The following is a 24,572-nucleotide window of genomic DNA, read 5'->3' as shown; positions in this document are numbered from 1 at the left end:
TTGTTGCCTTTACTAGTCTTTGTGTCTTGGGCACTTGGTTACTATTGGTCTAGTTTGCTGGCCAAACTTCACTATGCTTATATGTTGTATACGCTGACATTGGTTACACTAGCACAACCAGCTTGGCTATGACCACTAGATGATTTGTTGATGGCATGGATAGCCAATGCACTATCCAAATTGACTAGCAGCCCCAAAGCTATATGTGACTATGTCCTATTTAGCCGAATTTGCTAGGATACACCGATGATCTGCTTCTTAGCCCACTTTTACTTTACTTCTACATATGTGTTTTTCTATTGTAACGATGCAAATATGCTTCTACATGTTTTGTTTTGCTATAAACGATGCAGGTCTACTTTTACAAACTGCACCAAGATTTGTAAATTTGCACCAATCAATCTGTAACAAATTTGAACTCTGCACAACAGTCTTTGAACAATTTCTGCAACAGTCCTGAAATCTGGACCACTTTCTTGATGAAATTTTCACCAAAACCTGCATAGAAACCTCAAATCTGTCACTAAAAATACACAGAATCCTAAGGATGCAAGCAAGGATAGAGAAGGACAAGTAAGTTTAAGAACCTCTAATCTTGAAAGATTTCAATATTTCAAGAAAGAAAATCAAGAATCACTCATCAAGAAGATTATCAAGAAACTGTATGTAGCATGCAATAGGTTAATTGTCATAACAAGCAACAAAGCCTTCTTTATACCCGTGAGTTTGTGTAATCCCATTTTGAGAGAGAATAGAAGAGAAAGAATGAAGATAATAGACACAGTATTGTGTCCAAATTTACCCACTAATGAATCCCCTTGCAAGCAGGAGTATTTGCTTATGTCTTTGGAGAACTTTGACAATAAATATGAATGATGATTGAGGACTGCCAAACGCAAGGAAGAAGTAGACCGAATGCAGGCTAATCCAGATGCTATCCAAGCTCCTTTGAATAGCTCTTCAATGACCACTATGCAATCCCAAAACATATGCTAGTCGAATGCTGAAGTTACTCTTCGTGGAAGCCTTGAGAATGCTGCTGAAAGTATGCACAAGGAAGCCGGTGGCTGTAAGCACACTTGAACTCTTGGGACTGGCGCTGAACTGAATCATTTGATGAATGAATGCTAGGCAATGCTTATATATGGCCTTTTCGTGCGGGTCGCTCCACACAACAGCTTCAGCCTCTTTCATTTAGACAAATATTGTAAATTCTCAGCATTAAATGTTGCGCATGAGTCAAATGTTGTCCCAGATGCTTGGCCGACTGTGTGCTTCTCCACAACTTGCTCTGCTGATGGATTGAATGTTGGTCGACTGATGATAGGGAGCTCCTGAAGCTGGCCAATTACACTATGGAGGCCCTTGTAGGCTGTTGCCGACTGGCTGCCTATGCCATTCATGGGCAAAAAATGATCAATATGCCTAGGAGCATTGGCTTAAGGTCTTTTAGACCCCTGTGCCAAGCAACCCCCATGTGGGGTGCCTTATGGGCTGGCCCATGTGCAATTTTCCTATATGCTTTCTAATGCATGACTACAACTAAGGTTGACTTCTATATGAACCTATCTGATGAATTCTCCAAGTGAGTAAGAGGACTGACACATGCAGACTCTCTATGGCTGTGGGGACTGACCTACGTAACTCATGCCTAACATGTCTCGAGCTGGGACTCACAATGGGGTCAGCACATACGACAAATATTCCTAAAAAGGCAAATCCTATTAATAAATGTTGCATTGATGTAGAGCCAGTGTGTCATATAGCATTCCAGTGCACGATGCATGTGACATTTCCTACTGCTTAGCTTGGCGGCTGCAAGTTCATCGCTTCCAAGTAGTCCACCAGGAGTTGGGGGTACTCTGGAAAGAACTTTTCATCGAGCCATATAAGTACCTCGGTCTCGAAACTGTGTACAATTGTCTGTCTTCGACTGGATCCATGCTTCTATGTGTGCAAGAGAATCTATTCAAGCTCAATAACTTCAACTTCGTCTACCACCTCTAGTTGTTGCTCATTTGCAATATCCTCCAAAGCTGAACCAATGTAGGGCAAGAAACATGGAAGACATTATGCATAGTCCAACTATCTAGAAGCTTAAGCTTCATAGAGACATCATTTATCTTTTTAATGATAAGAAAGCGTCCGAAGTTGCGAAAGGAGAATTTTGGACAATGTTTGCCCACTTACTTCAATCTTTGCTTCATTATCCAAAGATATACACAATCCCCTTCTTTAAAGTTGACTTCTCATCTTGATTTGTTGGCTTGCCTAGTGTATGCTTTTCGTGCTTTGCCAAGCCGCTCTTTGACAGACTCGATGATCTATGAAAATGTTTCGGTGGTTTTGTTGGCCTCCAAGGAAGGTGATACCATTCTTGTCTCACAAGTGACGAGAAACGGCGACGAAATGCTGCCTCGTACGAAGTCCGACCAATGCTAGATAAATGAGTGTTGTTGAGGATGGCATGAACCAAAGAAACATAATGCTCCCACTTTGATTGCATGTCATGGCAATACGATTTGAGAATATCAAAAGCCAGCTAATTGTAGATTTCTTTATGGCCGTCTTCTTGTGGATGGAATGCATTGGACAGATGCAACTTGGTCCCAAAGTTGTCGAATAATGCCCTCCAAAATTTTGAAGTAAACTTGGGAGCCCTGTTTGATGTTATTATCCTTAGCAAACCTTCGATGGGGTACCAATGTCGGATGAACAGGCGAGCAATGTCTTCAGCTATGACTGTTTGCTTACATAAGATCAAGATGCAAAATTTACTCAATCAGTCCACAACAGTTATGCACTATGTGTTGCGGCATCCAAATGCAGCAGAAAGAGGTCCAACAAATTCCATACTGAGATCTTTTAAAGGACCTTCGGGAACTGGTAAAGATTGAAGTAGCCTTGCCTGTTTCATATGAGGTACCTTCACTTTTTGGCATATCTGGCATGCTTGGACATATTGATAGACATCTCGTCTCATCTTTGGCCTATAGAATGATCGCTCAAGTTTCTCCAATGTACTATTGATACCACGATGACCTCCAACGAAAAATTCATGGACATCATGGAGAAGTGCTTGTCGCTTTTCCCTAATAATGCACAACTGGTTCTTGTAAAATAACCAGCCACCATCATGGATGGTATAGTGATCCAGTTCTACTTGTAGGGCCAATCTACACCGAGTTCCGAATTCCAATGAATCATCGTATCGTACCTTCATATTGTTGAGATCTTTTTCCTGTGTTTCAAGCAAAGTGGACTCTTGCAAAGTTTGAATTGTGACTTTTTGACTGAGAGCATCGACAAAATGGGGTTATTTGAGCTAGGGATGTATTCAAGCATACCTCCAAACTGTTGGAAGATCTGACTTGTCTATCACTCCATTAGGCATTGGGCATGGTTTGCAACCATTTAAGTGTCTAATGATATATCTTAACTATGAAATCTCTTCCGTAAAGAAAATGTTTTCAATGCTTAAGTGTTGTCATCACCCCTAATAGCTCTTCGTTATACACTAAATAGTTCTTTTCTACATCATTTAATTTTTGGCTGTAATAAGCCACTCGACTCCTATGGCTAGATTGCTAGCATCGGTGATTGCCTCGAAAGGATCATCCCATGAAGCCAATTTTCAATTGTAATAAGCCACTGGGCACTGTTCTTGCTGGAGGACAACACCTTTGGCTAGATTGTTGGCATCGGTGATTACCTCGAAAGGATCATCCCATGAAGCCAATTTGAGAACCGGAGACTCACAAAGAACCTTTTTCATTGCATTAAATGCCTCGAGTGCTTTGCATGTGAAACATATACCTTCTATTAACGCATCTTCACACCCTTAAGAAGATCTATAAAAGGTGCTGCAAGGTCCAAAAACTTGTCCATATAAGTACTATATGCTTGGCAAAGACTACGAAAGAGCGGATCTCTTAAGCATTTTTGGGAACAACCCATTCGAGAATTGTCCTTACCTTTTTCAGAGCTGAGGCTAGTCCTGTCTGCACTGATAACATAACCCAAAAAATGTATTTCTTCTACTCCAAATTCACTCTTCTTTACATTGATGTAAAGTGCATTGTCTTGCAAAAGTCACAAGACCTTTTCGACATCCAACGCATGCTGCTCTGCAATAGCAGAAAAGATGAGTATATCATATAAAAAGAGAAACACGCACTTTTCTATGAGCTCCATAAATACCCGAGACCGTCTTTTAAACGTTGTTGGTGCATTGGTGAGACCAAATGGCCTCACCACAAACACATAATCGCCACGTTCAGTCCTAAAGGCTGTCTTTGGAATGTTAGTCGTAAAGATCCGAACCTGATGATATACGCTCTTGAGGTCTATCTTTGAAAAGAACTTTACACCATTGAGTCGCTCAAGGATATACTCAATCCTAGGCATTGGAAATCTCTTCTTCACTATGAGCTTGTTAACTTCCCTATAGTCAACGCATAATCATGCAGACTTGTCTTTCTTCTGCACAAACAAGATGCAGCAACGGGTAAGGATGAAGGCTGGATAAATCTAGCTCGGAGTAACTGGGAAAGCTGATACTCTAATTTTCCCTCCAATGCCTTAGAAAGGCGATAAGAAAACTTGCTAGGCAGTTCTATCTCGGGGACCAACTCAATGCGATGGATTGGAAGCTCTGTGTGAAAACAGTATTATTCCCAACCCTAAAAAGGAAAATTTTTCTAGGATTTTTGGTTTTATTTAGGGATTTTATGTCACTGCTGCTCGGCGAAAGCTTTTAGGCTAACCAACTAGCAGTCCCCCTTGGTATATATAGCTTTGCCTCATCATACATCATCTTGTACCACTTCATTGTCATATTCGGTACCACTTTTGCTGTTGTTGCTACTATCGGGGACTACACATCATCTACCTCATCTTCATCAGCTCTTCAAGTCAGCACATCAACGTTTATATCTAGCCACACATCGGGACAGCAACCCACTCTCTGCTACAGGTCACACCGTGGGACACCAACTCTCTCTGCTCCATCCTGTATACCAGCGTTTACATCAACACTTATATCAACACATCATTAGCATATCATTAGCATTTTACATCAACGCTTACATCAGCACTTCATCAGTGTTTTACATCAACATACATCAACGCTTACATCTGCACTTTATCAGCATTTTACATCACGGCTTACATAAGCATATCCACAACTCATGGGATAGCAACCCCCTCTACTATACACAGAGCACTTCAGCGTTTTTCTTCAGTTCTCACCATCGGGACAACAGTCCACTCTTTGCTACATCACACCATCGGGATGGCAACCCACTCTTTGCTTATATTCACCATCGACACCCCTTCAGGTACACAGCACCCACGTCACCAGAGCTTGCACCAGTCGGGACAGCAACCCTCTCTGCTCTCTATCACTTCAGGTACACAACACCCATGTCACCAAAGCTTGCACCACTCGGGACGGTAGCCCGCTCTGCTCCTCACCACCCTTCAGGTACCAACACCCTTGTCATCATAGCATGCACCCTTCAGGTCTTGCAGCACCCTTGTCATCAGAGCTTGCACCACCACCACTCGGGACGGCATCCCTCTCTGCTCTTCATCTACCACCTCAAGTATAACAGCACCCTTGTCACTAGAGCCTGCATCACCTCATCTTCCGCTGCCACTACCACCTCGGAGTGCCTCTGCATCCAGCGACACGAGCCTCTGCATCCAGCGACACGAGCCTTCAACACCTACCACCTCTCGGAGTGCTTTGCCTCACATCAACAGGAGCCTTCGTCATCGACCATGCCTCCGCTCCGACATCATCTCTACTTCTACACTGGTCTTTCTACTGAGTCACCTCACATCAGAGGGCTCTTGTACATTTGTTCACTCGCCATTATATATAGACTCACTCACATGTTTCATGCTGTGTTGTTTTGCTCTGATCTCTCGTACATCTCGTCCTTTTGCCCTCACATGGTATCAAAGCTATCGTGAGCAAAGGGATTGAAGACCTCGAGAGCACCGTTTACCCGCACTCCCGGAGGACCAATTCTTCTCACCCGAAGTTGTTTCTCCAAAATCTGCTTTGTACCACATAGGGAGTGGGACTTCTTACTCAATGGAGAGCCCCGTTCAAGATCAACCCATGTATATTCACTCATCTTCACCACCTTTGCCATATCAATCACCCTCTCTGACTTTATCAGATTTTGTTTCCAGAGGGGGATACACTCCTTCTACCAGTGTATCAGTGTGGGACTGTGGCATCTATCATCTTCTCTCATGGTCCCCTTTTTGGCCTGAGAGGGGGTGTGTGAAAACAGTACTTTTCACAGCCCTAAAAAGGGGATTTTTTCTGGGATTTTTGGTTTTATTTAGGGATTTTATGTCTTTGCTACTGGCCGATAGCCTTTAGGCTGACCGACCAGCAGTCCCCCTTGGTATATTGGTATATATAGCTTTGCCTCATCATACATCATCTTGTTCCACTTCATTGTCATATCTGGTAGCACTTTTGTTGCCGCTACTACTACCGAGGACTGCACATCGTCTGCCCAATCTTCATTGGCTCTTCAGGGCAGCACATCAGCGTTTTATATCTGGCCACACATCGGGACAGCAGCCCACTCTCTGCTACATGCCACACCATGGGGACAGCAGCCCTCTTTGCTACATCCTGTATATTAGCGTTTACATCAACGCTTATATCAACCCATCATCAGCATTTTACATCAGCATATATCAACGCTTACATTAGCACTTCATCAACGTTTTACATTAGCATACATCAGGGGAAAACAACCCTCTCAGAAACATCCTGTATATCAGCGTTTACATCAGCGCTTATATCAACACATTATCAGACTATCATTAACATTTTACATCAGCATATATCAGTGCTTACATCAGCACTTCATCAGCGTTTTACATCAGCGCTTGCATCTGCACTTTATCAGCATTTTACATCAGCACATCATCAGTGCTTACATCAGCATATCAGTGTTTTATCCACAGCTCGTGGAGCAGCAGTCCTCTCTGCTATACATAGAGTACTTCAGCATTTTTCTTTAGCTCTCACCATCAAGAGAGCAGCCCACTCTCTGCTACATCACACCATCGAGACGGCAGCCCACTCTCTGCTTATCTTCATCATCGACACCCCTTCAGGTACGTAGCACCCGTGTCACCAGAGCTTGCACCACTCAGGACAACAGCCCTCTCTGCACTCTACCACTTCAAGTACGCAGCACCCGCGTCACCAGAGCTTGCACCACTTAGGACGGCAACCCTCTCTGCTCCTCACCGCCATTCATGTACGCAGCACCTATGTCACCAAAGCTTGCACCACTCCGGATGGCAGCTCTCTCTGCTCCACCACCCTTCAGGTACGTAGCACCCTTGTCATCAGAGCCTACACCCTTCAGGTCTTAGAGCACCCTTGTCATCACAGCTTGCACCACCACCACTTGGAAATAGCCCTCTCTGCTCTACATCCTGGTCACTAGTTGACGAAGAAAGAATCGGAGACGAAGCAATAGGAGAAAAATCCCCCTCAGAAATTCTGAGCAAAGATAGCCCATTGTCATAGTCACAAGGGACGGGGGACGGGGACGGGGACGGGGACGGGGGACGGCCATAAGTAGGGAACGGGGACGGGGGAGGGAACGGCACTCAAAAAATACCTTTTTTTTTATTTTTCTACTCTACACTTATTCTACTTTGGAAGTACATCAAAATGAGCACAAATTTACACTAAAATGGTAAGCTTTTGAGTCATATTAATAATTAAGTAGATACAAAATGAGTCATGACTCAAGAGTCAGGACTCAGGAGTCAAGACTAAGCCTTAAGGAGGCAAAATACATGGACGGACTCAAATGAGTCAATGACAAAAAAGTGCTGAAGACTAGAGGCTAGAGGCTAGAGCTAAGTAGTAAGGCCCATGAATCATGATCCATGAATGATCATCCACGTGAAGTGCTCGCCTCATGGTCATGGGTAGCTTGTGCCAAAGAAGCATCAAGCTCATCCTCAGTCTCATCCTCACTGGCATGCTGCTCCTGCACCTCATCCTCTTGTTGACGCATCTCCCACTCGGTGAAGGAATCTGCCTTCTTGGTCATGCTCTTGCAAAGCATTCGCAAGTTCGCGAGCGCTGACGAAGACAAGGTCATTGGCACGCTCTACCCCGAGTCGGTTCCTCTTCCTAGAGGCAATGTGGCTGTAGGTACTCCAAAGTTGCTCCAAGCAAGAGGAGCTGACGGCCTGGCTAAGTATGCGGATGGCAAGCTGCTGCAGCTCCGGTCCATCTGAACCAAAGTCCTCCCACCATAGAGCAACACCAACTTTGGAGCGGTCAACCTATGCATCATGACAGCCATAGGAGCCATGAAATAGGAAAACGCAGCAGTGAACAAGTGCTGTCCTGTAGAAAACAAGCCGCCTGCAGTCCAATCTCCAAGTGGGCAATGAAACGCTGATCGACAAGAGCCAGATGGCTGAATCGGTGAAGCCAATCTGAAAAAAAACGACCAGCAGAGTGCTGTCCAGAAAACGCAGCAGCAAAAGCTATGGATCTGGAAGAAAACGCAGAGAAGAAGATGCTGAAAACAGGGCTGAATCTGGGGCAGCAGAAAGGTTGCTAAACCGGGAGCTCTGATACCATGAAAGAGTGCACAGAGCGGAAGCAGAGTGGCACTAGAATGTGCTGAACAGAGAGTGCAAGAGAGAGAGAGATATGGAGCAAACTATGCTGAATATACTGAACCAAAACAGTCCCAAGTAAGAGACAGTGTTAGTCTCATAAGTGAGGGAGCAAATATGTACAAGACTAAATGAGAAATGAGAGGCCAGCACCCACTATTTATAGTGGGGAAGTGCTGGCCGACTGGAGCTCATAAACAGGCCGACTGAAGCTGTTGGACATGGCCGACTAGAAAAATGCCAGAATGGCTGGGAAAAAATCCCAGAAAAATAGTAAAAAAGGGGTGGCCAGCCCACAAGCAAGGGCCAAACAAAAGGGGACCAAATGGGCACCATAAAGGGCAGAAACTGGGGATGAAAGTGCTAACATCCTCTTCATCGCTAGATAGGTGGACCAAGTCCGGTACGCTGAAAAAAATCCTCCAAAGCGTCTGAAGGAACAACCTTTTCATAAAAGGCACAAAGCTCGCGAAGATATGGTACATCTGAATACCCAGAAGGTCTCCGGAAGAAGCCACGAGAAGATCGAGAAGATATCGAAGACGAAACAACATGATCAATCTGGAGAGAGAAGCCCTCAAGAGTGTTAGAAGTCATCTCCTGTCTTTATCAGACACCAGGGCCTCTGTTGTGGGTGTGCCCGCCCTGTATAGGTGTTTTGTCATTTTTCCTCACTCCCCGTATTTTTTTCCCATTTTTCCCTATTTTTCCAAGGTGTGGGAGGCAGTGTAGGACCTGTCGGCTGTACCAGATGGCCGACTGGTCACAAGCAGTCCCAGTTGCTCCCTGCTGCTGGCCAACTGCACACGAGTGATGGCCGACTTTGATATGCTGGCCGACTGTTGTATTTTCAGGTCGTGGGCATTTCAGGTCCAGTCGGCTGCCCATCTACTGGCCGACTGCACTCATGGAGCCTATTTATCATGGGGCCATATAAATAGGCCCCATTGCCCCCACATTGTATTCATTCAGTTTTCCTCAGGATCTTGTGTATAGAGAAGAGTTATACCTCTATCTCTCTCCTTCTCTTGTGCTCTCTATTTTCTGCACTCTACTTGCTCTTGTGGTCTCAAGTTTGGTTATCATTTCTGCTGCGTATTTTGACATGGTATCAGAGCCCTAGGCTCTTGATAGATCTTGGGAGTTTTTTGAGCAAGAGGGGGATAGTTACGTTGCTGATTGGACGATTGGACGATTGTTTGGACTGTTCGGGAAGAGAAGTTGCAAGAGAAAGGCGGTCTGAAGTGCTGGACAGCCACTTGCAAGTTTCGAGTTTTTTTTTTCCCACCCACCCACCCTTTTCAGTTACATCCCCGCGATGGCAGATTTGTTAGAGATGGCTGAGAAGCATGTGAAGATCCCGACTCTCCCCACGTTCCCAGTAGACCGTCAGTTGGACGGGAACAATTATGGCATTTGAAAGGTGATGATGGAGTCTGTGCTGGAGTCATATGACCTTGCTGATTTCATCGTTAACGGGGTTCCAAGGCCGGAAGCAGAGGAAGGGGAGTTACTGTCGATGAAGAAGGACCGAGAGGCACGGGCACAGATGTGGGATCGTGTCAACGCCAAGGTCCGGTCATTTATTTTCCTCAATTGCACACCACAAGTAATCAATCACGTAAAGCACATGACGTTGGCCATAGGCATATGGCAGCACTTGGCTTCTCTTTATAACAGGGTATCACCCATGAAGAGGATCTCCTTGGAAGTGCAGACGCAGGTTATGAACCCTGCAAAGTCATCGACGATGCGGGAGCACATTAACAAGCTGCAGGCTCTTCAGCAGGAAGTCCTCCAGGCTGGGAAGGAGATATCATCTGAAGACATGGCCATTACTTTGCTGTCTCACTTGCCTGCTCAGTATTCCGCTTTCTACTCCTCTTTGATTACGAGTGGCAGGCTCAGCACCATTACTTGGGAGGAGCTTGTGCCCATGGTCTTGGACCAAGAGGAATGTTTCACGAACCCTCCTCACAGCGGAGGTTCGGAGGCCTTAACTGGCCAACGGTCGAAAGGCCAGAATAACAACAAGGACAAAGGGAAGGCTTCACCGGAGAAGTCTTCTGAGAAGAAGCCCGACACAGAATGAGAGAAGCTTAAGGCCGAACAATCCTGCAATGATTGTGGTGAGAATGGCCACTATTGGAGGAAGTGTCCTAAGCGGACTGGGAAGAGTGCTGATTCTTCAGCCTCAGCTGCAAAGACTCTTGCATTTGTGCACTTAGAGATGATGGACTTCGATGCTTCATCGTCTTCGAGCGAGGAGGCAGTTGGCTTCACCGCGAAGGATACCCGAGAATGGATTCTTGACAGTGGTGCTTCCAGGCACATGACTCCGTCCCGTGACTTCTTTTTGGATCTGAAACGGCAGTCAGGTCGCATTTTTATTGGCGACAACTCCACTATTCCGATACACACTGAGGGCCGGATGGAGATTATTCCCGACGACAAGGGGGGCAAGCATGCTTGCGGTGTTCTTTACGTCCCTGCTCTGGGTTTTCATCTTCTGTCAGTGCATGAAGTATGCAAGACTGGCTTTCGGGTGGAATTTGAGGAGCATTCAGTTGCTCTATGGGACCGTGAGACTGGCCAGGTGTCAAATCCCCACGGATCTCCTCGTGATCATTCTTGGTACGAGACTCGAATCCTGCAAACAAACAAACAAACAAACAAGGGGGTGCAGGCCTGACTCACCTCCCAACCATGACAACTGCGGGCAAGCCCACAGTCTTGGCTGTCCCCACCGAGCCACGAGCTGAGCTAACTAGGTTGACGTACCGACCAATCTCCTTCTCGCGACGTCCCATACCACCACGAAGCTACCCTCGCGGGCCTCGAGATTGCTGCCGGCCTCGGCTGCATAAAGCAGGTGCACGTCTGCACTAGATCCAGGCTCCAAGACCATAGAGCTCTCACAAACTCGCGAGACTCTATCTCTCTCAATAACTAACCTTAGCCACCCTTTTATAGGCTCTTGGCCGGTCATCGGGCGTCCACACTTAGGCGCCCGCCCGTCCATACTTGGGTGCCCAACCGTTAGTCTATCCCTAACTCAGCTCGTCAAACAGCCTGCCTAGCTCCAAGCTTCCCCAAGTCTTGCGTGCATGTAGCACACGGTAGATACACACTGTGCACATGACATACTCCCCTTCCTCTAAGAGCTCACTCCTGAGCTCACTAAAAAGCCAGGGTAATCTCTCTGAAGAGTAGTCAATGTCTCCCATGTAGCGTCCTCCTCAACACGATCCTTCCACTTGATCTTGTATTCCGTGATAAGCGTATTACGCAGTCTTCTTTCACGAAATCCAAGAATCTTTTCAGGTTCATGCGGAACAAATGTCATGTCCTCGACATCTATAATTTCTTGAGGAGTAACTTTGATCTGTTCCACCCAGTACTTCCTTAAGTCTACTGACATGAAATACAGGATGAACTTTCACATGAGAAGGCAAATCCAATTCATATGCATCTGAACCAATCCGTCGTGTAATACGAAATGGTCCACAGTATCTAGGGGATAATTTCGGAGATCGACCTGTCCGTAAAGTCTCGGAATCTTTCGGAACTCGCAAATACACCATCGTTCTTTCAGAGAACTCTCTGGGTCAACGATGTCTATTAGAATAAAATCTGTCTCGGTCTTGAGCACTTCTAATAGATTCCTTTGCAACTTGTAACATTTCTTGCATATCTTGCAAAAAATTACGTGCTGCATCATGCTGAAGTCTTGAGAATCCTACTGTAACAAGTGATCTAGGTTGAAAACCATACATAAGCATGAAAGGACTAAAACCTGTACTCATATGCTTAGTACTGTTATATGCAAATTCTAACATAGGAAGATAATCCTCCCATGAACTCTGTCTTTTGGATACATATGCTCGAAGCATATCCTCCAAAATCTGATTCACTCTTTCAGTCTGGCCATCAGATTGAGGATGATCAGAGGAACTCAAATTCAAAGTTGTTTCCAACTTCTCAAAAACAAGTTTCCAAAAATCACTCGTAAACTTAGAGTCCCTATCACTGACTATGTCCTGCGGTAACCCGTACAGTCTAAACAATTGCTCGATAAACTGCCGTGCTAATTGCGTAGCTGTAATACTCTTCCAGGTCGGTAAAAATCTAGCCATTTTTGTCAAGCAATCCACCACAACCCAAATAGAATCGTGGCCTTAATGTGTTCTTGGCAATCCGGTAATAAAATCCATGGAAATACTTTCCCATTTATTACCTGGAATTTGCAAAGGATGCAACAACCCAGCCTGTCTAAAGCGTTCAGCTTTATTTGCCTGACAAATCTGACACTTGAGAACATAATCTTCTACATACCCTTTCATCTTTGGCCAATAAAAAGTGTGTTTCACTAACGATAGTGTCCTGTGTACCCCAGGGTGTCCAGCAGAAGAAGCATCGTGACACTCCTTAAGAATCTTGGACCTAATGTCCGGGATCTGTGGTACACAAATTTTGTCATTACGGAATAGTAAACCATTCCGAATCATCCACTGGCCTCCTGCAGCCTGAATGGTAGACTACTCAGTCATGGAGTCTTGGTCAATCAATGAGCTCCTGTCTTGGATCTTCTGCCAAAATGGACCAAAATAACTATCAGTCCTGCAAAGCCCTCTCAATGACTGAAATAAGTCGGTAGAAATCTCGATGAACGACAAAGTATTCACCTCTCGAATTCGACTAAGCGCATCTGCAATACTATTCATGGATCCTTTCCGATAACGGATCTCAAAATCAAAATCTTGCATTAACTCCGTCCAACGAGCTTTCCTTCCTCTCAAATCATCCGCATCACACACATACTGGATTGACTGATGATCAGTCAATACCACAAACTTGGAGCCATATAAATAATGTCTCCAAACCTTGAGAGCATGAATCACAGCATAAAGCTCCTTCTCAAGGGTTGGCCAATGAGATTGAGTTCGTTATTCCAAGTGATAGGCTTATTTGACTTACGTCCACGACCTTTCAATAAGTCGGTCATCGGTAGTGTGAGCTGAGAGTACTCCTGTACAGATTTCCGAAGAACAACAACAAAACCGAGAAAAGAACGAAGTTGTTTCACTGTTCGCGGTATAGGCCAGTCCAGAACCTTCTGAACTCCGTCATAGTCAATGCTCAATCCATCTCTAGTGATCTTGTGTCCCAAGTAAATGATTTCGGTCATAAAGAACTCACATTTACTTAACTTAGCATATAGTCGATTCTGTCTTAAAATAGATAAGACAATCGTGAGGTGTCTAACATGATCCTCAAGAGTACGACTATATATCAAAATATCATCAAGGAACACCACCACAAATTTTTCCAAATGTTCACGAAAAAGATCGTTCATCATTTGCTGCAAAGTGGCTGGAGCATTGGTTAACCCAAAAGGTAATACGAGAAACTCGTAATGGCCATACCTAGTCCGAAAGGCGGTTCTTTCGACATGCCTTTCATGAATACGTATCTGGTGATAGCCAGTACGTAAATCTATCTTCGTGAAATATTTCGCTCCTGCTAACCGGTCAATCAAGTCATCTGATCTAGGGAGAGGATAACGGTTCTTAATGGTCAGCTTTTTCAATCTCTTGTAATCTATACACATTCTCCAGGTATTGTCCTTCTTTGTCATGTGCATCACAGATGCCATGGACATTCTCAGGGCTAGATCCAGAAGAGGCAAACAGATAAAGACCATGAACCAGTAGAAGAACCAGGATGACACAGCACAGAGCACTGATGGCAGTGTAAACTGGAGCAGGACTTGGAGCAAGTATTGAGAAGGACCAAAAGGATGCTCACAGAACCAGGCGGCTGAAACGCATCATAAGATGATAAAAGCATCAGTCGGCTGCAGGCGCTAGAGTGTGTGGACTGGAGTCCAGTCGGGTAGCAGCATGCGCATCGTTAGCCAGGAGTAGATCTGGTCGGATTTACTAAAAAAAGCATTAAAGGAAATTCTGAACTGGCCGACCAGCAGTCGGCCAGCTCCTACATTGTCCAAGACCCATATAAAAGGGCTCAAGTGCTCATCATTTATCTCATTCTCTCCCTCTAGGGGATTGGATCATTAGAGGTCCCATAGGGGACAGATTTAGGTGTCATCACCTTTTATGTAAGGCAGCCCATGGCTGCAGATTCAGATACCTTTTTGTATCATAGAAGAATATACTGAATTTCCAGCACTTCCCTCTCTCTCTACTCTCTCTCTATATCTGCGTTTTTGCATCAGATGGTGCGTTTTTTGCATCAGAAGGTTTCCAAGAGTGTTTAGGGGTGAAAGAAGACTCCCAGAGCTTCCGCATGTTACATTGGTATCAGAGCATCAGGCTCAGCCAAGCTAAACACTGATTCAGTCCCATATGATGGTGTACAGGTCCAAGGTACAGGAAAGTACACGGATTCGAAGCCCAAGGCGAGGAGCACAGAAGCGGGAAGAACTCCCAGGAGGTTTGTTGGTGGTGTTCCACAGTGCCAGATGGGGATGGCAGTTCCGTGAGCCAAATAGGTTCTCAGGTAACGGTCCCAAGGGAGGTTGATCCTCCAAGGGTGATGTGAGAGTGCCAGACTCAATTCCAGGAAAGAAGACCAAGACGGTGTTCAGAGTTAGGGCAGGAATGGATTGTGGACTAGAGGAACCAGATGCATAGATCTTCATCTGAGACAGAGTGGTTTGGAGAACAGACCGGATTTTCAGAGAAAAAGGTTTGCCAGGGATGGAAGATGACAGAGGGACTTCGGGACAGGATTGGGATGATGACAGTCATCCAAGAGCAGGTTGGATTCCTGTCATCAAGTTTAGCAGAGGGGGATGTCATGTGCATCACAGATGCCATGGACATTCTCAGGGCTAGATCCAGAAGAGGCAAACAGATAAAGACCATGAACCAGTAGAAGAACCAGGATGACAGAGCATAGAGCACTGATGGCAGTGTAAACTGGAGCAGGACTTGGAGCAAGTATTGAGAAGGACCAAAAGGATGCTCACAGAACCAGGCGGCTGAAACGCATCATAAGATGATAAAAGCATCAGTCGGCTGCAGGCGCTAGAGTGTGTGGACTAGAGTCCAGTCGGGCAGCAGCATGCGCATCGTTAGCCAGGAGTAGATTTGGTCGGATTTACTAAAAAAAGCATTAAAGGAAATTCTGAACTGGCCGACCAGCAGTCGGCCAGCTCCTACATTGTCCAAGACCCATATAAAAGGGCTCAAGTGCTCATCATTTATCTCATTCTCTCCCTCTAGGGGATTGGATCATTAGAGGTCCCATAGGAGACAGATTTAGGTGTCATCACCTTTTATGTAAGGCAGCCCATGGCTGCAGATTCACATACCTTTTTGTATCATAGAAGAATATACTGAATTTCCAGCACTTCCCTCTCTCTCTACTCTCTCTCTATATCTGCGTTTTTGCATCAGATGGTGCGTTTTTTGCATCAGAAGGTTTCCAAGAGTGTTTAGGGCTGAAAGAAGACTCCCAGAGCTTCCGCATGTTACATTCTTTCTCCTAAGCAACACAGGTGATGCAAAAGCCCTTTGGCTAGCAAGCCAAATCTCTAAAGAACATCAAACACACAGTTGAATTGATGCATGGATTCCCAGGTTTTGTTTACGTTGAACTACTTTTGAAGCTTATTCTATTCTAACTTATGGTCAAAAAAAAATCTAACCATCTCTAGTATCTACACATGTAGTGCACCCCAAGGTGATTTACTTGGACGGATCCGGCCCATCCTCAAATAATCTTCGAGTTGTTTAGCCAACTGATCTTCCTCAGCTTGGCTCATCCTGTAAGGTGAAATACTGACAGGATGAGCACCAGGGATCAAGTCAATACGATGGTCTACTACCCGTTCAGGTGGTAAACCCGATGGCAGTTCCTTAGGAAATACATCTTGAAACGAATCAAGTATCTTCTGTAATTCTTTGCTTTCAAACACACTTAATTCATTTACGTCCAAGGAAGGCATGAGAAAGGAAGAAAGTGGAATCAATACACAATGGAAAGCGGTATACAAAGAAGAATCCATTATATTTCCAAAATCAATTGTATTTACAAGAGGTCCCTGAGAGGGATTAATACAATCACCTAAAATACTATACTTGGTGTCCCTATGCTGAAAAGAAAAAATATGACTAGACCAATCTATCTGGACTTGAAGAGTCTTAAACCACTCAATCCCTAATAACAAGTCTACATTTTCTAGATGCATTACATAGCATTCCAGAGTGTCTTTGTAGTCCTGAATCTGGATCGGAAGCATCTCCACCTTTCGATCCCAAACTTGCCTTCTCGCAGATAAGCGTACCTCATAGGTATGATCGTTGGGTGTCGTATCAAGACTCAATTGCTGCACAAGTTTGTAGTTAACAAAGTTGTGTGAGCTACCAGGGTCTAGAAGAATGTGAATCTTATGGCCATTCACTTCTTCATAAACTCGGAGAAGATCATGCAAGCCAAATACTTTAGAATTGAACAGACAATCAGAACAAGTACTAGAGCGAGAAAGTACAGTAATTGACGTACATGTCAAAGACAGCTGATTAGTTGCCTTTGGCTTGGGTCCTATGTTAGTCTTGGTACCCTTTTGCTTTGGGCACTCGTTACGCATGTGTCCTTTTTCTTCGCAGATAAAACAACGTCCTTCCTTCTTGAGCTTTAAAGCCCTAAGGAGTCGTTTCTTCTTCGCTGGTGTCGAACTTGAATTCTTCGAAGGTTGGTCCGAAGACTTTCCTTCAGTCGTGTTAGCCATAGGTGCGGAGAACCTTCTTTTATGCTTGTTCCCCTGCTCGGTAACGGGTTTCGACTTGGAAGAGACCATTGTATCATCATAGATACGAGCTGAATGAATGGCCTCGTCCAATGTTTTGCATTTGTTATTTTTAACCTGTAAATGGTACGAGTCTGGTAATGGCAATAGGCGCAGGCAAATGCTGCAATCATTGCACCCTATAACATGGCGTTCCCGCTTGGCAAATCATAGAGAATTGTTTGCATACTCTAAGTTCCCACATGTCAATGAGAGCCCCCTTACCTCCAGATCCACTACCAGTCCACTTTCAATCGCTACACCAGGAAGTGGTGAATACTCGGTAAATAGCTTGCACCGGACCATGCATATTACAAATACTCAATAAGGGGGTCCCTAGCATTGGTCACTAGGCCCCGCAATGTAATAGTATTATAAATTTCCTTCTTTATTAACAACTCATATGCATTGAGATCTTATTTTCAATTTCATCATCAATTTTCTTTGCATCAAAATTTTGTATTTTAACTTTCAGCATATGACAATACTAAAACTAGATAGTTACAAATCTAAAATTTTAGAATCATTAATATCGAAATGTGAAAACAACTTATGAAAATCATACATTGTCATGTGTAATGAAGCCATAGGTCATAAAAATGGAGCACTTACTCAAACAGTATAGATTTTCAACTTTTGAGTCCACGAAGCCTTTGCAAATCAGCGCCAGTCCACTCTTGCCACTGCGATCTTCACACTCTACAACATCAACCCTGTGACCTAAAGTCAACAAAACAAACAGGTTAGCACATTGAACAACAAAAACCTAATTCTAAGCTATAGATCATGTTTATATTTATGATCGTGATAAAGGTTTATAACACAAACGTTTTAGGCAGCCTTATCCTTACCGGGTTGATTCTAAAAGATTAAAGCATGATTAAAGGCCCTAGTTATTAAAAAACAGCTGCATTTTCAACCACGTGGCTAGAGTAGAAACATTTTTCGGCTTGATTGTTGTGTTATAAGAAGTATAATTAAATACAGTATAATCAAAGAAATGATAATGTAAAAAGAATGCACAGAAAAAATAATGTTGGAGATGGAAAAGAGCAGCTGGAGTATACTTAAAGAAAAAGCTGGTGTTGAAGCTGAAAAATAGCAGCTGGAGTATAATAACGTGTCTAATTAAAGAAAATAGCACCTGGAGGGAACAGGGCTGTCGTTATTTGTCCCATTGTTCACATAAACAGGTCATCCTGGCTGTTGTTTCTTAGCAGTCCTCCTTTGACGTAATAAGAGCGACCCATAGAGCCCATTCTTCAAAAACAATGTTGGAACAGAACTCCTTTACCCAGACCAAGAGAGCTGAATTTTTTCCATGCACTTGAGCATGCCTTCCCTAGTGGAACACTGTATCCAAGAGCCTTTCAGTGAGGTAAAAAAACAAGGCTCAGCTCCTCCAAGCCCTCATCAAATCTTGGCTCTAGTATCAAGTCTACTCAGGGCATGCATCCTTCCCTCCTGATCATGGAATTCACCGTCTTGCATTTTGCATTAATCTCACTCAGGTAATCCAAAATAAGAAGTCTCCCCCACCATAAAGTCCTGTGTACATTGGTTAACCTCTATACATCTTATACCAGGCTTCTTAGCTACACTAGCACACACTTGTTGCTCTTGAATGAAATTTATATTCTCCCACAAGTCAGCATCAGTGTATATGTTCGACATAAGCACATAGCCAGAGGCATCATTTGGATTTAACTGAACAACTTGATCGAAACATCGTCTTGCCAACTCTAGGTTACAATAGGTTCTGCAGCAAGACAGTACAGACATCCACCCTAAAATGTCTGAAGGAAACGGCATGGACAACAAAAAGTCCTCAGCCTCCCTCATTTGTCCTGCCCGCCCAAGAAGGTCAACTATGGAATTGTAGTGATCCATTCTCGGTTCGATGCCGTACTCCTCTCTCATGGATGTGAAGAACTGGCAACCTTCTGCAAGTAGGCCAGCATTAGTGCAAGCACTGAAAAGATTGGTAAATATCACATAGTCTGGCTTCAAACCTCGTTTATTCATGCTGCTTAGGCATTCGCAAGCTGTCTTGAAATTCCCAGAGCGGGCAAATGCTGCAATCATTGCACCCCATAACACAGCATTCCCTCTTGGCAAAACGTCGAGAATTTTGTATGCATCTTCTAAGTTCCCACACTTTGCATACATGTCAATGAGAGCGCTCCCTACCTCCACATCCACTGCCAGTCCACTTTCAATTATTTGTCCATGTAACAGTCTGCCGTACACTATTGCCCCTAGTTTGCCACATGCTTTCAGCATGCACAGAAAGGATGCTTTGTCTGGCTTTATGCCGTCCCCTTGCATTTTTGCAAAAAGCTCAACAGCAGGAAGACAATAACCATGCTGTACATATCCTGCAATCATTAAACCCCAAGCCACCTCATTTCGATTGTTCATTGAATCAAATACCGTGCCTGCTTCCTCTAAACTTCCATATCTGCCATACATATCCACAAGGGTGCTACCAATGGTCAAATCTAATCCTAACCCAGCTCTGATCATCTGGTCATGTAGCAGCCTGCCTTGCACCAAGGTTCCTACCATAATACATGCTTTCAAGACACACACAAATACAGCTTTATTTGGACAAAAGCCATCTTGTTGCATCTTTTCAAAAAAGTTCAGAGCAAAATGATCAAGCCCGTGTTGGACACATCTCGCGATCATCGTCCCCCATGACACCACATCTCGACTCAGCAAACCATCGAACACTTTGCACGCCTCCCCTACACACGCACATTTACCATACATGTCAATGAGTGTATTTACAACAACAATATTGGATTCAAGGCCGCACCTCACTATTCGATCATGTACCAGTTTGCCCTGCCATAAGGCACCTTCAGTGGCACATGCTTTCAAGATGCAAGAATATGTGTATTTATCAGGCTTCAACCCATCCTCCTGCATTTTTTCGAAAAGCTCCAGTGCAAGAAAGCTATGTCCATGGTCAGCAAATCCTGCAATCCTTACACCCCATGACACTACATCTCGATCTGGCAACTTGTCAAAAACCCTGCATGCGTCTTCTAGACAAGAAAACTTGGTGTACATGTCAATAAGGGTGTTCCCAACCATCAACTCCAAATCAGACCCACTCTTGATTATCTCATAGTGTATCAGCCTTCCTTGTCCTATATCTCCTTTGGAAATACATGCTTTCAAAATGCATAAGAATATTGCTCTGTTTGGGTCAATACCATTTTCTTTCATTCTCTCAAAAAGCTCAAAGGTGAGCAGGCAATTGCCATTTTCAACGTAACCTGCCATCATTGCACCCCACGACACCACATTCCTGGAATTCAACCCATCAAACACACAGCGTGCATCCTCTAGGCTACCACATTTTGCATACATGTCAACGAGGGAGTTACTGAAAGCACCCGAGTCCAGTCCATGTCTAATGGCCTGGTCATGTGTCCACCTTCCTTGCAGCAAGGCTCCTACACCTGCACAAGCTTTCAAAATGCACAAAAATGTAACTATATCTGGAGTCACGCCAACCTGCTGCATTTTGTGGTACAGTTCGAGAGCCTTTCTTCCGTCTTCAAGCCGGGCATGAGCTGAAATGATGGCATTCCATGTGTACACTGTTGGCTCCGGGATCTTCCAAAAGGCTTTGCTTGCCTCTGGCAGGCTGCCACATGAAGCAAAAAGGCGGATAAGGTGATCTCCCAGAAGAGACACTGAATGTAACCCACTTCTTATCATAAGGGATTGCACTTGCCTCCCAGCTGCCAGGTCTTTCTTCTTGATGCATACCTGCAGAAGGGAATAGGCAGTGTCCTGTGAAATGGCAAGCCCTTGATGCTCCATTATGGGAACAGCTTGAAGGGCCTCATCAAGGTGCCCCTCTTTACACAACTTCCTACATACCCCAAAAAAAAAAAAAAACATGGAATGCAACAAAAATATAAAGTTAAAAGGCCTAATTAATCTCTAGAATTATGAAAAGGGAGGGTGTAATGGGTGTAAACCCTCTTAATATCTGAATTGTTGAGGAGAAGCCCCCTCTGCCTTCCCCGCCATCCTGTCCTGCCCCGGCCAGCCGCACCCCCCCCCTCCCAAAAAAAAAAAAAGCTAAAAAAACACCCCTTTCCATCTTCTCTCACCAATACCATAGGTTGCTAAAGATGTACCTTACGCAGATTTCTATGGAACAGCGAGAATGTAGATTGAAAGGTGCCATTTTTCTCCCGCAATACTGCAGATTGAGCTAGCTCAACAGGGCCAAGCTGTCCTCCATGCAAGACAAAATCTGCCAGCCATAACTCTACTTAGCATCATGCGAGATTAGGTCTCCACATAAACACCCACTAATCGAGATTATGCAGGACATAGAAACGTACCTTGCTGTTCTCTCCAGATCAACATTGATGATGTGACGCCTAGTTGCAGGCAAGGGCCAGGCAGATGTGGGGCCCGAAACTCCGCAACAGAATGGCAGGTGTTGGGAGTCCCCTATTGTTCTCCTCCTGGATCTCGCCCTCTGCCGTAACTTCTTCAGAAGCCAGGATCACCTAGTTTCAAAGGTGACATCTCTGTATCCAACTTGCAAAGCCAAAAACCTATACTAGAGATTGGTCCATGAGGCTAAGCTCTTCTTGCTTGTTAAAACTCCCTCAAAACTCAGAACACACACCCCCGTCGTGCCGTTGTGCAGCTTGATTGCATTGAGCCTGGGTCCTCCCAATGGAATCCACCTGTTCTACCACCTCAAAACTCCCTCTCCTAGATACGACTAGGGTAGATTCAAACCCACTACCTCCTATGGAGGCAAGGGAGCTGCCAATTAGCTACAAACCTTGGTACCATCCTAAACTCGTGTAAACATCTCGACAACTCACGAATGATGGAGCTTATGTACCATCCCCACACTAAGGATCTAGAGTTGGAGTTTTAGAGCATTGGGTGTGTAAACACCTCATAATTGGCGAATAATTGTGTCACATCTAAGTACTATACCATCTCCTTGCACATAAGTGGTGTCTCTACTCTTTACACTTGTGCGTGTAAAGTATATGACCAAGAAGTGCATGGCCAAAAATGATATGTATTTCTTTTAAGTATTTGAGAGAGAGAGATACAAAGAGAGGAGAGGGGGAAAAGCAGTACTATGAGCAATTCTGGGCAGATGAAGGTGTGCCTAGCAATGTGAAAGCATTTTTCGCTTCCTTCTATGGCACAGTGGAAATTGAGGCCTTTGATGGCAGTGGACTTATTAATATCCTAAATGCATGAAAACACAAAGTTTGGTTTAAAGTTTTCCAGTCTGATGTGCCTTTCAGCTGAGAATGCACTCCAAAAAAGTCCATCTCAATTAAATGATGACCATATGAAAATTTAAAAATTAATGGTTAGTAATGAGCATTGGTTAAGTAAAAATTAATGGTTAGTAATGAGCGTTGGTTAAGTAAAAGTTTTCAACTAAATGGAATTGGGTATCCCTTATTTCTAATATAATTGCTCATTGAAGCACATGCATGAACTTTATGAGAGATCATTGTTCAAGTATCTCTCCATGATAAAGTCTACTTATAATTTGAAGATATATATATTTATGGTTTTGACACATGGCAAGCTAGTAGTTGGCTGCCAAAGATCCTATATGGGTATAAAACCCTGCAAACTTTGTAAAAAGGGTTCCAATAGTTCTAGTCATTCTCGGTCCCGTGCGAGTCTGTACTATCCAATCTGAGCTTTAGCCTTCTTGGCAACTTGTACTCTTGTCATCATTGTAATACAAGCATTCAACTATACAATGGCTCTACTCAATCATGAATATAATGGCAAGCCTTATTGATCATATCTTGGTTGTATTGAGAGCGAGTGAGAGTATATCTATTATTATGTTCTTTAAATGTATCTAATGAGTGCCTATAGAAGTCTATAGGTGATAGCTATGGCTATCTGGCAATCTGGACCCACTTGCCACTATTGTGTGGAATATACCAATAGAGAACCACCTTCTAAGAGAGAAGGTAAAGGGCCAATAGAACTTACCATTACTATGTAGGATACACCAATGAATTCTTATGAAGCACTTCAGTTCTTAACAAGAAATGATTAAAAAGGAACATTGTTTTAGTTATGTCAAGAACCACCTTTTATCAGGGAAGGTAAAGGGCCACTAAAACTTGCCACTATTATGTGTGATATACAAATTGACTCTAAGAACCACATCATTTAGGACTCAAATCAAACATTATCTGATATAGATATTCATAGCACCTTCTATGAAGAAAAGTAAAAGACCACTAGAATTTGCCACTACTTCATGAGATAAATGAACCAGCTTTAATGAACCACTTTAGCTGTAAGGAGAGGACACCTCATACATTAGGGAAGGTAAAGAGCCACTATAAGTTACTACTCTTGTGTGATATATCAATTTAATGAACCGCTTCAGTTATCGTGAGGAGAAGATTCAAACATAATATTGTTTTTATTTATGTTAGGAGAGGGCACTCAAATTAAACTTTGTTCGAATTAGGTATTATCAAAGGTAAAGGGACAATAGATTTTGCCACTTATTTGTGGGGTAAATAGACCAACTCTAATGAACCACTTTGTGTCTTAGGAGAGGAGTCAAATCACGCATTGTTTGATTTGTATCCGAACCACCAGGGCCTTCTATTTTAGTATGGAGAACATAGAATGCCTTGTGTTATGAGGCACTATATTTGATTTGAGTGTATGAGAAAACCACTCTAAAGAACAACTTTGTGTCTAAGGAGAGGCGTCAAATCGAGCATTATTTGATTTGTATCGAAACCATCAGGGTCTTCTATTTTAGTATTGAGAACATAGAATGCCTTGTGTTACAAAACCATCAAGACCTTCTATTTTAGTATTGAGAACATAGAATGCCTTGTGTTACAAGGCACTATATTTGATTTGAGTGTATGAGAAAGCCTAAACAAGGAAAAGTTAAACATTCTTTAGCGTGTATATTTATTTTTCATCTTGTTTATTTATTCTTACACACTCTATATGTTTCAATGCAATGTCAAGTGGGGTACTAGAAGCTCAAGTCTCTCAAAAG

The 24,572-nt window shown here is 43.7% G+C and overlaps 1 protein-coding gene across 8 annotated transcripts; it reads right to left on the bottom strand.

Moving 5' to 3' along the window:
• Positions 1-204: 204 nt before the first annotated feature.
• On the bottom strand, positions 205-22,403 carry LOC147642065 (pentatricopeptide repeat-containing protein At1g11290, chloroplastic-like). Of its 8 annotated transcripts, none has more exons than XM_086802482.1 (6): positions 21,877-22,403; positions 21,667-21,785; positions 21,255-21,395; positions 18,648-21,164; positions 18,116-18,223; positions 205-498 (listed from the first exon to the last, which is right to left on the bottom strand). In XM_086802482.1, exons 2-4 carry the CDS (start codon positions 21,714-21,716, stop codon positions 19,007-19,009), a joined length of 2,349 nt encoding a protein of 782 aa, XP_086658608.1. In that variant the 5' UTR covers positions 21,717-21,785; positions 21,877-22,403; the 3' UTR covers positions 205-498; positions 18,116-18,223; positions 18,648-19,006. The 8 variants fall into 8 exon arrangements, with proteins under 8 accessions (XP_086658608.1, XP_086658616.1, XP_086658634.1 ...); XM_086802490.1 differs by having other exon boundaries at positions 21,255-21,289; XM_086802508.1 differs by having other exon boundaries at positions 21,290-21,395; positions 21,877-22,362.
• Between the last annotated feature and the right edge of the window lie 2,169 nt (positions 22,404-24,572).

Source organism: Cibotium barometz, chromosome 1 (assembly GCF_041138505.1).
Source record: "Cibotium barometz isolate CiBa-2024 chromosome 1, ASM4113850v1, whole genome shotgun sequence".
NCBI classification, from domain to species: Eukaryota; Viridiplantae; Streptophyta; class Polypodiopsida; order Cyatheales; family Cibotiaceae; genus Cibotium; species Cibotium barometz.
This window is presented reverse-complemented; position numbering and strand designations above follow the sequence as displayed.

Bases quoted from the DNA above. Each gene is read 5' to 3' on its own strand.
- LOC147642065 (XM_086802455.1), bottom strand. From the start codon at position 21,716: ATGGCACCTTTCAATCTACATTCTCGCTGTTCCATAGAAATCTGCGTA. The intron at 21,396-21,666 runs GTACATCTTTAG...TGGGGTATGTAG, and splicing joins TCCATAGAAATCTGCGTAAG to GAAGTTGTGTAAAGAGGGGC.